Source organism: Daucus carota, chromosome 7 (assembly GCF_001625215.2).
Source record: "Daucus carota subsp. sativus chromosome 7, DH1 v3.0, whole genome shotgun sequence".
NCBI lineage: Eukaryota > Viridiplantae > Streptophyta > Magnoliopsida > Apiales > Apiaceae > Daucus > Daucus carota.
Genome location: NC_030387.2, coordinates 38,491,837 through 38,509,551, shown reverse-complemented (window position 1 = coordinate 38,509,551; position 17,715 = coordinate 38,491,837). Strand labels below are relative to the sequence as shown.

Here is a 17,715-nt window from a genome sequence, read left to right as displayed (position 1 = left end):
CGAATAAGTAGATTTGGGTACCTGATAGTTTCAGTTGTCAACTAGCTGTTGAGGAGCAGAAGAGTTAATTTAAGTGTTCTGAATTCTGATTACTTAATGGATCGAAATCATCAACCAGTTGAGTCAGTCCATGAGGGAAGTCATACAATAACCAACATTTTTAAAACTGACTATATGATTTGAACTGCACCAGTAGATTTTGCTCATTACTGCATTCAGCAAGTTGGACAACTAGCTTAATATGCATGTGTTTTCTTCAACTTGCTGCCATTGAATTAGTCATTAGCCTTAAAGGCTGCAAGAAGAGGCACAGGGTCATTATTCCAGTTTCCACATATAGTCTTAATGACTATTATAATTAACGTAGTATCATCGCTAATCAGATATGCTAAATTGCTAATCATGAATTAATTTCAGTAAGCCAGCCAGCCAGAGATCAGTGATCAGTATTCAGTAGTACAGTAGCTAGTTATAATCAGCTGTATATACTAATAAAGTAGATATTCAGTACATAAAAACTGAGGAATCCTATACAATTGATGACAAATTAGACAGGTAATTCTTAGGAATTTCTATTTCTGGAAACCATTTCTTGCTAATTACGTACATAGGACATAATAAGCAGACATGTTTAAGTTGGCACCACATAAACATGTCGCCTGCCTAGCGAACTAGCGGATTCCCAGATTAGTACTCTATTAATCTATGATATGATTACAGAGTCCTCAGATTTAGCAGGACTAATAATTCAGAATTAACGTGGTCATTGAATGGTTGGTCATGAAGCAGGAGATTCCGTTAACAAGAAAGTAATTAATCATTGGCTCTAATGGCATCGTCGATCAATTGACGTAAGGATGTGTAATTTATTCCAATGCCTCCACAGATGACATGCTAATGTCTTCAACTCCGATGGTCACGAATTCTCATAAAATTTTAAGATATCACGAGGAGTGTTTAGCAGGATCATATTTTGTATCTTTATGCTGTCTTTCCGGGCACCTGACCGTGCTGTGTGCCTGAGATTCATGTAACAAAATATTTGATCTCTGTAATCTTGACTAAATTAAGTAAGCAGTAGATAGCAGAGAGCTTACGCTATGATACTATATTAACTAGAGACCGATCAGTTTATATAATAAAAAATGGGATTGTTCAGCAAGCATCTTGGGGCACATGACATAGGATCCAATGAACAGCTAGGACTGTACTCAGACTCACGAGGCAGCCACGAACCCTAATTTTTTTTATCTCTAAATTATCTTCATATAAATTCACATCCATCATGGAGCCTTCCCAAAAAAAATTATGAGGTTCTGGTCAAAATTGGTATTCAATAATACTCTTGGCGTATGTTCAGCTGAACGCAATTTATAGTCAGGATCACCTTCGATCACACTAGACTGGGCGCCTGTTATGAAGATATTAAATGATACTCTTGGCATATGCTCTCTGTTCCATGCATCTGGTATTACTAGCAAACATTAATATAGGAGAAAAGAGTTTCAAGAGTTCCACCTAGCTAGCATATATATACATTAGTATAAAGAATTTTCATATGGATAAGTTTTTCGAAATTCGAAATTATATACTCCATTAAGCAGCTAATTAGTCCGATACGAACTTGCTTGATGTCAAGCCCGGCAATAGAGACTCAATCTGATTATAATCCGCCAAATTCTTACATGTCTTTCAATTAATCTAAAAATGCATTAGATAAAACCAACACTGTGACCATGTGCATGTAAGGATTTATCAGATCTCAGGTTCTTTCCAAGATAATTTTTATAACAATGGTATTACCGACCTCGATCTTTGCTCCTCCGTCTCACTCAATTATTAACATTTGATTCGGATTTATAAAATTAAAAATATTTAGTTAGACCGGCCATCCGAAAAGGAAAATGTAAATAAATGGAGCGAGATATTATTAACCACGTTCCTACCTACCTAGGAGTATATATCTCCCAGTTAAGTCGGTTGAGGATAAAGAAGTTAAACTTAGCTAGCCAAGTGCATGCATTTGTGATAATCTAGTTTACCAAATACTCTAAACAGCAGCAGTTTTTATTTTTTATACTCTTTAATTACCACTACTCGCTTAATTGTCGTGCTTATCCTATTGTCTTTTCTTTTCTTTTTACAGTAATTATATTAATTGCACGTGTTCTTCTCAGTTGTGATGCGAGAAATACATGTTCAAGAACTTTGAGAGTGTTATCAGATTTTCGTCCCTATAGAAATTTCAAATCTCATTCTCATTCTCGTTCTCATTTTCTCTGACGGAAATCATACAAGATCAAAGAATACACAAACCACGAACTGACAAAAGATCGTACACATATCAGGAAGACAAAAAATAAAAATTATGATCTGCAAGTATCATCCAAGATCGTAAAATACATGTAGGTGGAAAGTGGAAACTGACAGAGTGAGTATATTTTTATTATTCGGACAAAAACAAATCGGTGATTCTCAGATCAGTGACACAAACTTTTGTCTCATACAGATTGATTCCATATGTGTGTGGAAGCAAGTGCAAGTGGAAAAAGAAATGGCAGCTCTCAGAACAAACTGAATTAACAAGAGTAGATGAAGATAAACAGCGCCAAGTTTCAAGGCGTGACTGGAGCCACTCCCTTTCTTTTATACTGTCTGTGCTTACCTTTTGTCTTTGGACACGCTTTTGCATTTTGCTCCATTCGATACTGTTGTATATTACTCTGCACATTTCCAAACAGTGTGCTCACTGCTCAGTGTGTTGATTTAGAGCCAGGGCTGTAAACGAAGCGAGTCGAGTCGAGTTTTTGCGAGTCGAGTTCGAGTTTTTGCTAAACGAGTCGAGCTTGATCGACAAGGTAAACGATCATTTTTGTTGTTCGAACTCGAGTTCGTTAAGAACCGAGTCGAGCTCGAGTCGAACACTAGTAAAACTCGACTCGACTCGAGTTTCTTAACGATCAAATTTTTTTGTTCGAACTCGAGCTCCATAACGAACCGAGTCGAGTTTTAAACGAGTCGAGCCGAGCTTGTTCGCGAACAGCTCAGTTCGTTTACAGCCCTATAATTAGAGCCGAGAGAATATACCAGAATGAGCGAGAATCATATTCAGAACGATCAACATGCTCATATCAAATAAGATATAATTAGATAATCAATTTTTCAAAAATCCCCGATTTATTGAATTTTTTTTGATTAATCTTTAAAAATAATTTTACTTATTTATCGATTACACTTCGATTTGACTAAAAAAAATCGATTTTTCAATAATTCTCTAATAAATCGACAGGTTATCAATTAGTTCTGATTACCGATTTCTATTGCCATGAATATAATGGATATAATATAATAGATTATTGAAACAAATATTTTCTTCTGATTTTATTGTAGAGTAAAACCACAATTAACTCAATGCATCAAAGAAAATCTCAGACTAAATAAACCCTTGATCATGTTCCCGTTTGTAACCACTCCTGCCTTACTGGGCTAATACCCTTGTGAAGAATATAATACAACCCAAATTACTAGAAAGGCAATCCAGAACCCTCGTAAACTATTTCAAAAAGCTTGAATATATTTGTCAATCCAACAACCAACTTCGTGGATCAGAAACTACAAAATTATTTAAAATATAAAAAATTGTCTGATAAAAATTTATAATATCTCTAATTACCAATTGATTATATGAAAATCCAGCTATCAATAATTAAACATATGTGCTAAATATGCACTTATTTAACAGCAAAATGAGTCTAAAGTTGTTTACTTATAGGATACTAGAGATTAATATTATTTGATGCATCACAGTAGAACAGGATTTCCCTACCATGGAAATGTGTAATGTCTGCTGCTTTGGACATCATTTGCTTCAAATGTAGGTAGAAAACATCTATAAAAATGAAAAAAAGAAAAGGCACTAAAGAGTAAAGAATACAGCACCAAGGAGTGTTCAGACTTCAGAATATCCTCTAGCTGACAACTGCCCTGTTTATTAATTTCTTGGAAGATAGAGCAACAGCTTCATCAGAACACAGGTAGATTAACTAGATTAACTAGATTAACTCGTTTAACAAAAGCACAAGGAAAAAAAAAAGATATAGCAACATAAAACAGTGAAGAATATTTTATGACAGACCGACAGTTATAGGGAAGAACATCCAACATCAAGTCATTGTTCCCATTATAGGGCCAAACATCTTGCAAGATAATCAGTACATCACTTCCATAACTATGCCACCCTAAAATAGTATTCCTTTTGAACGGTAAGGATTCTCAGTTCTTCCTCCCTTCGGCCAATATAATGTGGTACCCATGCCTGCATTGTGTTGAAAAAAAAACAGTCAGTTACTTGTGGACAAGACGTATAAACTACATTGCAATTTCAATGAAATCGTGCTAGTAAACTGACGTTGATTTAAATGGTGCACTGGTCACCCCAACAGGTGTATTGAAGGCAACTTCCTGGAATGGACCAGCCATTTTGCCACGCGGAAACCATCCTAGATCTCCACCTTTCTTGCCAGATGGACACTCTGAGTATTCAGCTGCTATCTGGAAAGACATACATGTGTTTAGAGAATCATGTTACCTTCAGTGTTATGGAATATCTAGAAATCATGCAAGGATGACTAATTAGGAGAGGTTACTCGATAGGTGCATATGCCAAACATGTTGGCATTACAATTATTTTACTTGTTGCCCTGTTTCAAAATAATACTCCTGATAACAATGATTCTAGCATATTAACAAAATTAGAAACTGTGACTAATTTTGGTATTCGTAGATTTTAGCTCCAAATGTACTGGTCCGTACTTTTTCCAAACTATGTTACCCAGACTATCTATATTTTGTGCTTATGCCTGCGTCCACCGGACATAGTATGGGTGTGGGTATGGAATCTAAGTCGGATCCTTCTTATTGAAACCGGACACTTCACTTCCTAGCATCACACTTCAAATGAAAATTTTCGTCTTGTAACAACTTGTTAATAGAGATCAAGGTCCATGAATGATTAGCATTTGCTTTGGTTGTTTTTATGTTATTCTATTGATTTTTATGCTATAATTTAGCATACATAATTAAGTGTGATTTATGTGCAGTAGACACTGTTTTGAGAACGTAAAATACATCAGTATATATAAAGTTTTACTTGTTGGAGTCTAAGCGCCGAGACACCCCTGGGCCCTGTCTAATGTCAGATCCATGTCCAAGAATCCTAATTATCTGAAAACTACAAATCTGACTCTTGGATACCAAACACCCATCCTAATTATCCAAACTCTAGGAATCTGACCGTTGGATTTGCACCCGTGTCCGACACCCATACCTGACAAGTAACATAGTTGCCTTGCCAACTCAATCATGCACGTAAGATTGTTCTTTCTCCTAAGATACAATCAGAATGTTCATGTCTTCATGACATTCTCCTTATCTAGGTAAAAGTGTCAAATTCCTGTGAACTGATACCAATTCAACATACTAGAACATGGCCCATGACTGCACAAGTACAACCAGGTGTGTGACATCATTTCTCGATAGATAAGGATGTATTGTAAATATTCTTGAATCATGATAATACTTACTTTCTAATGGTACAACGTTATTTTGAACATTACCAAATTAACCGGACTTGCAAGGAGCCAAGAACAATTGGAAATTTTACCTTTGCAAATTCAGCTGGTGGCACCTTGTCTCCATTGTTAAGCCAGCCATCTTGCAGCTTCTTGTATGCTTCATTAATTTTTCCTTGCTTCTCACATAAAACATGCCTAGCTGATAACATTTCAAAAAACGAGAGTAATATTAATATATTTTAGGGATACACATGCTCATCACCCCCATGTCATACTAGAACAGACCTTTGACATATGTGCAGGTACCAAGGCCATCTGCTGCCTTCCCACCTTTCCCTTTGCCCTTTCCAGAACTTTCATCACTACCACCTGCTGCTTGTTTTCCCTTACCCTTTCCTCCCGCCTTTCCGTCTTTTCCCATAATTACTGCACACTGTGAACACCGAGTATACATAGTGCTTAACAAGTGCAAAAATGCCTCAAACACAGGATAGCACAGACCACAGAATCATAAAAATGTCATTAACTACAATCGAATAACCACTCTCAATAACAAGTTAAAAAATTCATCTCCCACAAGTAAGACAGCCTCAAGACATAACAACACTTACAATGTCGAACAAATCAATTATATGACCTTAACACACTCAACAATCACATGAGCACTTGCAAAACTTAAGCAATGACCTTGGTTAGATGGTATTTCACTCGCTCTACTTATTAGAGGTCTTGAGACTATAAATCTTGTTAAAGACAAAATTGATGCGAAATTTTATTTAATCATTCAAAATAATAACTCGGCCTAGCAATTATCAATACGTGAGGGTTCAAGTCTCAGTATATGCATAGAACATTAAAATTTCAATAATTAGCCCAATTGTGAAGTACCCATTAAAATACCCAGAACAATAAATCTTTCAAGAATCAAATAATTTATCACAATTCTCAACCATCAAAATCACTAAGCATAGTTCAACCTGGGTTTATAAATGTTAAATCTTGTTCAAATTAATAAACCAAGTATAAAAATCAGGGAAAACAAATAAACAGATAAATTATAGAATCATACTAAGGAAAAGTATAGATACAGATACATACATAGCTGTGTGGATTGAGATACAGGGAAGAAGATGAGAACTCAAACGGCCAACAAGGTTTTACTGCACTCCAACTCTGTTTATGTGGCCGTCTTATTTTTCATTTTAACATTACATGTTTGCCCTTGTTAATTTTACAATGTTTATCACTTATTTAGTGTTTTAAATATCTCCATCTTTTAAAAGATTAAATTTTAAAAAATATTTAATAATTTATTGATTATAAATTATATTTCGATTTGATTATAAAATTTTTCAATAAATCTCAAATATGTTAACAGGTTAGTATCAGATTAATTCCAGTTTTCGATTTTTACTACTTCTTTTAAATTATTTTAATTTATTGAAATTTACATGTAGTATTAGATACTCCCTCTGTCCCACGCATTTCTTTACACTTTCCTTTTTGGGGTGTCCCATCCAATTCTTTACATTTCAAAACTTACCAAAAATAGTCAATGGTCCCACCACTTCTTCACTTTTCTTCTCTTTTCACACTACTTTTTACTCCACTATCTTCTTTTTATACGTTAAAAATTAATGGGTCCCATCACTTCACCCACTTTTCTTTCTCTTTTCCACTATTTTATATATATTTCTTAAATTCGGTGCCCGACCCATTTGATAAGAAATGGGAGGGACGGAGGGAGTATTTGTTATCAATAATATATTTTATTCAACAGTTTAAACGAATTATTAAATATTATAGTTGATTAATAATTCGATCAATTGGTATATTTTTTATTTTTATTTTAAAATTACATTGTAACAAATTTGTTTTATATGAATTAAATTATATTTCGTTATAATCCATTCAATATAATATACTTAGATGGTGAAATAAAGCACATGTATTGGACCAGATTATTGGGCTGATTGCAAATTGGGCTGTTGTGCAACCGCAGTATACAGCTGGGCTGCTCCAGGTTACGTAAAGAAAGAATGCTGGGCTGCAGGTTACATAAAGAAAGAGTCATAGGGCTATTTGTTTTTTCAAATAGTTATTCTTTTGATATAATAAAGAGTATAAATAAATTATATTATTAATTGAAATTACCAACTGATGAATTATTGATTACAAAAAAGTAAGAAAGTTATTATTATTCATTGGGTTATATTTTAAATTTACTTATTATTTATTATATTTGTATAAAATTAATTAAATATAACTATTTTTAAAATAAAAATAGACCAATAGATTATTTACTATTCCCTGAAAAAAAAACTAATTATTAACTATATATTTGTTGTTGGAGTCACCGGCTGCCACCAAAACACACCACTTCACATGTATTCTGCAAAAAATAACTGTATTATGTTTTATTTTTATTTGTCATAGTATATTATATAATATTGAATTTTTATTCATTCATGTACTTTTCTTAAATGCATCAATTCTAATACATATAAAATAATATAAAACCAAACACTTCATTCTAACTTTTTATGCATAAAAAACACTTCAGTCTAGTTTTGTATATTGCTTATTGATATTTAGTTTAACATACAAAAAGAATAAAAGAAATAAATATTTCCTAACGCAAATCATTATATACAACTAAAAATCAAGCAAAGACCTGGGGTTGAACGGAAGCCAACAGAAATGTAGTGGTGTAATTGCAATTTTGGAGCCGCAAATTGCACTGGTAACAGAACGTGACAAGGACAAAACAAATTTAAAGCAGCAAATTCCTTTTCCTTGGTATGTTTTGAGGTATATTTCGTGAAGGACTCGTTCTTTCCGTTTCTTTAAAAGGTTAACCCATGTGAAAATATACACAAAACTTCAGACTTTTAATAAATTTTCTTCACTTTCAGTTAAGTGGATTTCAATTTTTATACCAAGTCATAAGATTGAAGGAAATATAGGATTTTGTACAACACTCCGTTTAAAATGTGGCATTTATCTTGAGAAATGGTTATTTTTTGAACTACCTACATTATAGTAGGTTGGAGGCTTTATTAACAAAGAACAATAATACACACAATAATTAACAAAAATAATAAACAGTGAACAAGATTCTGATATGGAGTGGGCTTGATACAATAAAATACTTATATTCGAAATCGGATAAAAAGAAATTAAAAGTTCAAAATTTAGTAAAGAAATGAATATTTAAATATTTTAGATTGTTGATTGTCCCAAACATTTCTTGTAATAGACAATATTGGCTAATTCATATTAGAGAAAAGATATAAAGAAATGTTTGGTTCATGGTTTTGAGTTTTGGTTATATAGAATCGGAATCACAGATTCATTTTTGATATTTGGATTAACAATTTTATGACATGAAATAAGAATATTAAAAAAAATAAATTATTTTTTACACTACACATGAAACGTCTCGTTATAATTCCCTATTCTCATTCTCTCTTACCATCCCAATACTCTGGGGACGTTTGTTTCTTGAAAACAACTGGAAAAAGGGGGTGGGAAGGAAAGAGCATCAAAGTACAAGGCAGTGTGAATGCGTGATGATGACATTCCTGATTAATTAATCAGAACAGGGGCCATAATTTCATCACCCTGCAATTTTGTACAAATTTTATAAGCAACTTCAAATCAAGCATGCGTCACATGTAAGGAAGATGGCCTAGAGCATATTGATAGAGATTAGGAGTCCCACAAGAGAGAAGAGACAAGCAAGAGAATTAAGAATGTAAGTTATTTAACTACTTGGAGATCAGTTGGCCACCAACTTCAATTCTCATGTCACAGATAACCTGAGGATATCCTACCCAAGATTAATTATACCATTTTATCACGAAAATTTAAATACTCACGTACTTATTCATAATTACATAAAGTTAATTGCTATAATTAAAATGAAAATCTTATAATATATATTACAAGCAAGTTTCATCATTACAATATATGTAATTTTAGGGGTCATAGAGTTGATAAATCTATACATTTAACAATCACATAATAAATCTAACACAATAAGAATAATTGTTGCAGTTGATACTTATTTAGCTCTGTCTGAAGATGCTTATTATCCTTCTCTGCGTCTGGTATAACAGATTAATAGCTCCAAAGACAATCATATTCCAGTGCTCCAACTGAAGCTGTTGGAGCTTGTTGATCATCAAATGTCCTCCTTCCCATGTCGAGATTCGACACAACTGAGGAGATTTCAGTGTTTACTTCAGTGCTTAAGCCTGTTTCCTGAGAGACACTCACCATTTCCTTCTCGGTTTTAAGGTTTTGTCGCGTATTTGAACCGTAATTCTCAAACAAGCCCCTTAAAATCGACTGGTCTTGCATGGCCATGGTACTTGGATACTGAAAATTCACTGGTATTTGAGCGGATTGGACTCCAGGGTACAAATTTGGATGCGAAAACCTCTGGAAAAATTCAGATGTGTTCGAGGACATGGGGTAGCCCGGATTGTTGTTGAAGTAACTGAATAAATCTTTCTGAGATGATTGAATGTCGATAGCATTGGAGAAGCAGGGCACGTGAAGTGACTCTGTAACATTGGGAGTTAATCGATCACTAGTCGAAGAATCCAGAAGCTGTGGCATAACATCTGGAATCATTTCATCATCAATAGTATTCGAACTCAATAATCCAGAGATGTGAATTTTTTTCCCTCCAGATGTTTTCTTGAACACCCTGCAAATCACCCACTCATTCTGCAATTGAATACAAAAAAGAGAAGCTCTTGTCAGAAAAATTTCGTCGAAAACAGAAAATACAATGAACATAACAGTCCAAGTGCATGTACCTTTGCAGTTTTAGGTAAATTATGGATGGAAAATCTCCCCTCCAGCCTATATTCATGAATCACCCAGTTGCTTTTTTCGCCTTTTGGAGCTCTTCCTCTGTAGAAAACCAGAGTTTTCTTCATTCCAACCAGAGATTTTCCGCGAAAAATCTCCTTATCTTTGCCAGTGGCTTTCCAGTACCCTGCAGTAGTAGCTCTATTTGTTCTCAGCCCAGTTGGGTACTTCTTGTCCCTCACACAGAAAAAATACCACTCTTTTTCCCCCATTTTTGCTCTCCCTTTGTTCAATAACAAAAGCATCACAAAGTCAGCACACAAAAAACTAATCCAACAAAAGAAAAATAACAAATTATGCCATAAAACAAAAGTTCCTCACTTGGTAAATCCCAAGGCTCAATCTTGTTCATATCAACTTCTCCAATAGCAGTAGCTGAGAAGTTACTGTCAAGAACCTTCTTGGACAAATAATGAGTGATCAGCTCTTCATCAGTCGGATGAAACCGAAACCCCGGAGGCAGAAACACCTGCTCATCTTCCTTACCACCAAAATTCTCCATCTTTATCACCAACCCTTTCTTCCTTACACAATAAAAACCAAGAAACCACCTTTTTCCCTACCTTAAAAAAGAACTTATAGCAAACTAGACAGTCTTGAAGAATAAAATTGAGCTAGCTAGGCTTAAATAGAGACAGGTGAGTGAAAAAGGGAGAGAAAAGGAGAGAAAGAGGCCATAGAAGAGGAAAGAAAGTAGCTTAAAGAGTTGGCAAATGTTGAGAAGAAAAACATAAGGCCCTATATAGAGGAGTTTGTGAAAAGGAAAGAGAAACGTGGCTCCAAAGGCAACTAGCTAGGAGTGATTTTATTTCACGGACAATCAGGTTTTATCTATTTTTTCATCAACTAATCACATTACACGGCTTGTTAACACTAAATACATACAGATCATCTGAATGTGAACATTACATATCAGGCATGAAGTTTGATACACAAAGTATTCCAGGCCTCTCAAATAAAGAGTCCCATGGTTTTGTCAACAAAAGAATCTCAACTCCAGCATTAAAATATGACTTTTTAAAAGGGATCAGTGCTAATTTTATGCCATTAGTTTTTATTAAACAATCCTATATCTGGAGTAGATATGCAACAAGAATAAATAGCATTTATGTGCTTATTTAACAAAATGATTTTTTATGCAACTACATGCATAGACTCATAGAGTATCTTTCTTTGACAAATTCATTGAATTTGTTATATATTGATTTACTCAGATTGGCATTATTTAAGTTTGCTGTACACCGGACTTCCCCAACATGCATTATGAAAATGTTTGAATTATTTTATTATATAATCTCATCAAATAATCCTATAAAAAAGTAAATATACCAACCAATATTATAAACACCAACATCTATGTTGGTATAGTTACACTTACACCATGTTTGCATGAGTTTTAAGTCTGGATTTAAAACTGTTTCCATCTTTTAAGTAAAAAATATATATTTGTATAATAAGTCATAAATTGATTTAAAATCAAAAATATTAAAGCCAGATTTTAATTTGAGATACTTTTTTTGGTGACTTAAAATTACTCCTAAGTCATAAGTTACTCATAAATCAACTTCTTATTATTACATTTTTAATAATCATAAATCATTTTATCATAGTCAAAGTCATGTTAAATCATAATTTTATATTCAGCCAAACGAGTTCTTAATATCAGCTCAATTTGATTCGTTAAAAATATTTTTTTTATTTTCATAAAATGATTTCCACCACTGAATGAAAATATTGTTTTCGAAAGATGATTCGATTATGAGCATAATATGTATACTTAAATTTCACTTACTAGTGAAAACAGCTGTATGCAAGATTACAATACCTTCCCCATCAGCCACCTGAAATTAGTCTAGCCTCCATTAGTCGACACAAAAGACAGGTTTACCCCCACTAATCCTAAACATAATAATCTTTTGATAACAAGGTTATCTATGTGACGCGTGGCCCTTAAGGAGCAAAAAGTCAAATTGCATCCCATGGTTTCGCATTATTTTCAAGTATATCCTTATCTAATACAATAAACACGAAAGGAGTTGGCTTTTTAGTTATGAATTATTCTGCCATGAAGTATTGGATACACTTTTTCAAAGTTGTTAGAAATGAGAAAGAGTAGTAGAGGATCCTCCTTCTTCTTTGCCTTAAAGTGGTTCGGTTTTGTTTTGGACGTACTCTAGCCTTGTATGTGAGTTGATGGCTGAATTTGATGGCCAATCGTAACTCAGGTTGTGGAGGCAATGATTATCGATATCCCATGTAGTCAACTAATAAAATTCATAATTTCGACATGGAAAATATGTTTTTTGTGAAAGTATTATTTGTAAATGCAAAAATAATAATGTTCTTATATTAGATACGGGGACTAATTGGTTTAAAAGATGCCGGATTTATAAGTCAGAAACATATTATTTATATACTATTTACGTAAAAAATTGCAAATTAATTTTTGACTTATAAATATGACAAATTGAAAACCAGACTTATTTAGTGATGTATTTATATTTTTAAATATTGATTTTACAAAAATATAAAGGGATCATTTTAAAAAATAATTTATAATAATTTTACATCCGATAAGTTGTAAATACAAAAAAAAATTCCAAACACATAAATTCAAAATTAATTTTCACTTATAAAAAATATATTACTTATAATTAATAGGCATTTCTTTGAAATTAAGACAAACCAACCTATTAATTTTGTGTGAATAATATGAATGTGACGTGCATCTTATTTATTGTTTTAATGACTAATAAAAATTACGATATTCGGAAAAGAATTGAAAATTGATCAGCGACTTCTATCATTTTTTTCGTGCATAATAAAAAGGAAAATTTATAGTGACGTTACCTCATCAGATATCTACTCCAATAAATTGATAAAAATAACATAGATGTACCGATGCTTTACTAACTTTATTTTTTTTTTGGGAATAAACCTTTACCCCAAACAAATAAAAACTCATACGAATAAATTTTTCTTTGCTTCACTCTATCCTCGGCAAGAATGTAAAGATACCGCCAATTTCACTTTCTCTTGATCTTCAGAGCTTTTAATACATGTGTTGCATATTTTGCATGTTTAGAGACGGTACCTATTTAGAGAAGCTGTTGCTCTATCCACAAACGTAGGTTAATGTTTTGAGTATAAATTCATATATTAGTATTTGTTTGTAGCAGTAAATTTGAATAAATGAAAAACATATTTCAAAACTCTGCTGTTGAATATAAAGATTCTTGCAAGTGAAATTTAAGTTCTTAAAAATTTAGAAAAACAGTTCAGTTTACAGTATATCAGAATTTCTAATATATTAACCAAAATTTGATACAAATTAAAATCGAAATTCGTGTGAAAAAACATGCAATTTGATCCAAAATCAACATTTGAGAAAACCATATCACAAAATTACGGTTGGTGAAAAAATATTATTTATTCCGCAAGTCAAATTCCATATTTGCCACCTAGGTTTTCACACCAATAAAATTACATGACAGTGCGCCCAAAATCTAAACACGCCCCAACACCACGCAGCTGGCAATGTGGCATTCTCTTCAGTCAGCTGGTATATACTAACTCTTGTCTTTTGCTTCGTTTCTGTCTTCAATCTCCTTATCTGCTTTTATAGATATATATATATATCTTATTTTATTAAATTATAGAAAGGATATGTTTAATTATTCATTTAATTAATTACTCCAATCAAACATGCAGAAAAGTCAGCAAAACAAAACAAAAATTGATGGAACAAGTAGTAGAAAACTGGTACTCCCTTTTGACCTGGTCCTTGGTACAGCTAGTTGCTCTGTTTTGTTACTTTTGTATGTAAATATTCTTAAGGTCTTAATTATTCCTCAATTATCTGTGAAATTTAATCTAATTTTTACTTTTAGATAATAACCAAAAATAATATTTTTATTTCAGACATGACATTGAAAAGTGGTTAACAACAAAATGGTGAAAAGCTGAAAGAATTACCCTTCTGTCTAACAATGAATTGTATCGAAACAAATAAACCATGATGAGATAGTTTTCTAAACAGAAAATGATCGTTATCTAAAATCTTGTTCTTAATTTTTTTTACTAAATTTTAGTTGGCAATTACATATGATTGATTTTACTCACATTAATTATAATGAGATCATATGTATATCCAAATTATCCATATATCTGTCACACGGCATTTATTTGTGGAAAAATTGACGAAAAATTGAGATATGTAGCTTTATTTTTTCTAAATATACTTAAGTCAGATTAAACGGCTTTAATTAACATCATAAAGTATGAATCAGCATTTCTTCCTCTGCTAATCCCTAATTAAAAATTAATCGAAAGATTTAGTGTTGCTAATACGAGAGTTGACCTCTTAATGTCTTTGTGGTAATTTAGTCCCCCGTTTAGCTAGCTGGCTGTTTCTTATCTCCCAACAGGTGGCTGCACAGCGACATGCACACGAGTAAAGAATATAATTGGACACAATGCCGATAGGTTTAGGCCTTAGGGGATTAAGACTTCAATTAGGCAGTATAGCTAGTCAAATAATTAACTCAAAGTCTCGATTCGGTATTGCTTATTGGCTTATTATTTGTTGCTTTGTGACTGTTGCGGCCTCCACGCACATCTTTAACAGTAATTACCTAACCTGAATTATTATAACACCGTTTAATCATATACTAATTCGGTCAAAGTACACTTTAGAATAGCTAGCATGTAAGCACTGATGGCGTTTTATTTAACTTATATACTTTAATTAATACAAATGTGACGACTTTGATTATAATAAAACATGAAATGGAATCTGAATTATCGTCACAATATATCTGCACTGACACGTACTCGTATCAAATTTGTGTAAGTTATTACTTCTAAATGAACATTTATTTTGGGATCATTTGGTTGAGGTGTTTTGAAAGATTTCGCTCATTTCAAAGTTATTTTAATTACTCCTTCTATTTTTTAATATTTGATGCTTTGATTTTGGGCACGTATTTTTAAGTGCTTTGACCGAGTTGTTAAAATTATTATTTTTAAAATTTTGTTTTTCTAAATAAAAATATATAATCAAAACTTTAATTCACAAAAAAAATCAATCAAAAATAATAATTTTTAATATCCGGTCAACTCACCTAAAGATGTGTGCCAAAAGTCAAAACGTCAAATATTAAAAAACGGAGAGAGTAAGAAAATAGATTTTGAAATTCACATCTCAACTTTTCAATACTCCCTCCATTCCAAAATAATAGTCGCTTTGACTTTGTGCACGCATTTTGAAGTAAAAAAAACATACTTCTACTTGTTATTTTTGAAATCTTCTTTTTCTGAATAAAAATAGAGATGTTAAACTTTTATTCAGGAAAAAAAAATTTCAAAAATAATGTGTCAAAGCGACTATTATTTTGGAATAAAGGTAGTATATGAGACTTAATTAATACGGAAGAGAGTGGGCTAGCATGAAAGAGAGGTACGATAATGAACTTGTTTCACATATTTTTAGTTATGTTTAATCAACTAAATATAAACTTTTAATACAAAATTAAATCAATCATACGAAAATATATGATAATAATTTTAATAATAATTTTAATTAATTCAAATTGGTAACTCAACCAGACACATAATATTAAATATCATATCTCAAATCCATATATTCCTCAATAACACTCGACATACAAAACGATCATATTAACAAAAACGATGGGTATAAGAAATGTAAGTTCGATATCACGTAATATTTCATCGAACACTAAAAATATTTGAACGGAAATGGATAGTCTAATAATTAACCATCCTCGTTTTGAATTTCAGTAAATTTGGTTTTGACAAACATTGGTGTAAATAAAAGAATAACTGTAGATTGGACCTGAACATAAGTTATCTGAATTCTCATGAGAACGACAGTATGCACGTAACTCTATAGTTTAATGGTTTGATTTCAAATATTGAAAGCTGTTAGTTGCAACAACTTAGTTATTTTATATATCGGTTTTTCTATGGTGTGCCCATGGCACACATTAAGCACCAAAATTTATGAAATTGGAGGGTTTCTATTGGCTTACCTTCTTTAATAATGGTGGACCCCCCTGCAGTTACAACAACCACACCAATCAAAACCCTCCATTTTTATTAATGTTAGTGCTTAGCATGTGCCCATGGGCACACACTAGCCAAACCGTTTATATATTTATACGGAATAAACTTGAGCTCTGCCTTTAAGTTGTAGGTCTCATTTGGCAGCTTTGAATTATGACAGTACCTGTTATTTGAATTTTTATAAATTACTGCATAGAGATGAACAATTTGAAAACCTAGGTCAAAGTAGTTTTTCTTAATTGCTTGATGATCGAAAGAGGACTGGTTATTTTTCTTCATCTATTTTTTGATTATTAGGTTTACTAATCGCATGGAGCTTAAATTATTTAGTATATAATTGATGACCTAGTTTAGTACTCATTGTGTCTTCTAAGTTGTCCCTTCTAAATTGTTTATTTTCAGCGAGTGTCTCTTTGCCCCTAAATTGTTTATCATTGAGACGAGAACTTAACACATATTTTAAAATTTTTATTAGATATAATTTCATATATAATTTAAGTTTTTAAAAATAGAAATCTACTGTTTAAATATTTATACAAAGCAAATTTGAAATAATAATTTATAAAATTACATGTTATATATAATTTAAAATGTGCATCAAGTAATAATAAAAATTATAAAAAAAAATGAGAATGAATAAGAGAGTGTCTATAAAATCAATGTTGGGCACTTTAAAAGAATTTTCGAATAACGTGACATAAATGACTAAAATGACGCGATAGAAAATCACTGTGATCAGTACGGGATGAAATCTCATTTATCATTTTTATTATTAATTAAAACTTGACATGTATATTCTACATTTTTGTTTTATAAAACACTATAATCATGCGGGACAAGTTCACTGTAGAATCATTATTTTAACGATATAGAATATTATTTGGGTCTCAATTTCTACGATATCCAAAATCTAATAATATTCGCATCTTCCTGGCGACATAGCTATATGACAGCTAATGTTATATCAAAAATTTAATATCATACTAAAACACTGTACTTTCACGTCATACTGACAGTTAAATATGTGCAAAAATTAATATTTCGTTAACATAAATCTTTATACAAAATGCCAAAATTCTTTATATTATGAAATTTTTAGCCACTGCCTGCATATTATTGCGTGTGTATCGTCCATTAAAGAACAAGTGCGACATCAACATCCATCGATACG

General features: G+C 32.2%; 2 protein-coding genes across 2 annotated transcripts; both read right to left on the bottom strand.

Moving 5' to 3' along the window:
- Positions 1–4,082: 4,082 nt before the first annotated feature.
- On the bottom strand, positions 4,083–6,755 carry LOC108194045 (uncharacterized). The gene is made up of 5 exons (XM_064082361.1): positions 6,672–6,755; positions 5,859–6,008; positions 5,663–5,772; positions 4,409–4,551; positions 4,083–4,315 (listed from the first exon to the last, which is right to left on the bottom strand). The coding sequence occupies exons 2-5, from the start codon at positions 5,992–5,994 to the stop codon at positions 4,273–4,275; spliced, it is 432 nt and encodes a 143-aa protein (XP_063938431.1). The 5' UTR covers positions 5,995–6,008; positions 6,672–6,755; the 3' UTR covers positions 4,083–4,272.
- Positions 6,756–9,491: 2,736 nt separating this feature from the next.
- LOC108194137 (NAC domain-containing protein 100) lies at positions 9,492–11,285 on the bottom strand. The gene is made up of 3 exons (XM_017361042.2): positions 10,779–11,285; positions 10,403–10,680; positions 9,492–10,310 (listed from the first exon to the last, which is right to left on the bottom strand). The coding sequence occupies exons 1-3, from the start codon at positions 10,957–10,959 to the stop codon at positions 9,696–9,698; spliced, it is 1,074 nt and encodes a 357-aa protein (XP_017216531.1). The 5' UTR covers positions 10,960–11,285; the 3' UTR covers positions 9,492–9,695.
- Positions 11,286–17,715: the final 6,430 nt, after the last annotated feature.

What these genes read in the sequence shown, in the direction of transcription:
- LOC108194045 (XM_064082361.1), bottom strand. Translation starts at nt 5,994, where the DNA reads ATGGGAAAAGACGGAAAGGCGGGAGGAAAGGGTAAGGGAAAACAAGCA. An exon ending in TACCTGCACATATGTCAAAG is followed by an intron (nt 5,773 to 5,858) that starts GTCTGTTCTAGT and finishes AAATGTTATCAG; the next exon opens with CTAGGCATGTTTTATGTGAG. An exon ending in AGTGCACCATTTAAATCAAC is followed by an intron (nt 4,316 to 4,408) that starts GTCAGTTTACTA and finishes AACACAATGCAG; the next exon opens with GCATGGGTACCACATTATAT.
- LOC108194137 (XM_017361042.2), bottom strand. Translation starts at nt 10,959, where the DNA reads ATGGAGAATTTTGGTGGTAAGGAAGATGAGCAGGTGTTTCTGCCTCCG. An exon ending in TGAGCCTTGGGATTTACCAA is followed by an intron (nt 10,681 to 10,778) that starts GTGAGGAACTTT and finishes TATTGAACAAAG; the next exon opens with GGAGAGCAAAAATGGGGGAA. An exon ending in ATTTACCTAAAACTGCAAAG is followed by an intron (nt 10,311 to 10,402) that starts GTACATGCACTT and finishes ATTCAATTGCAG; the next exon opens with AATGAGTGGGTGATTTGCAG.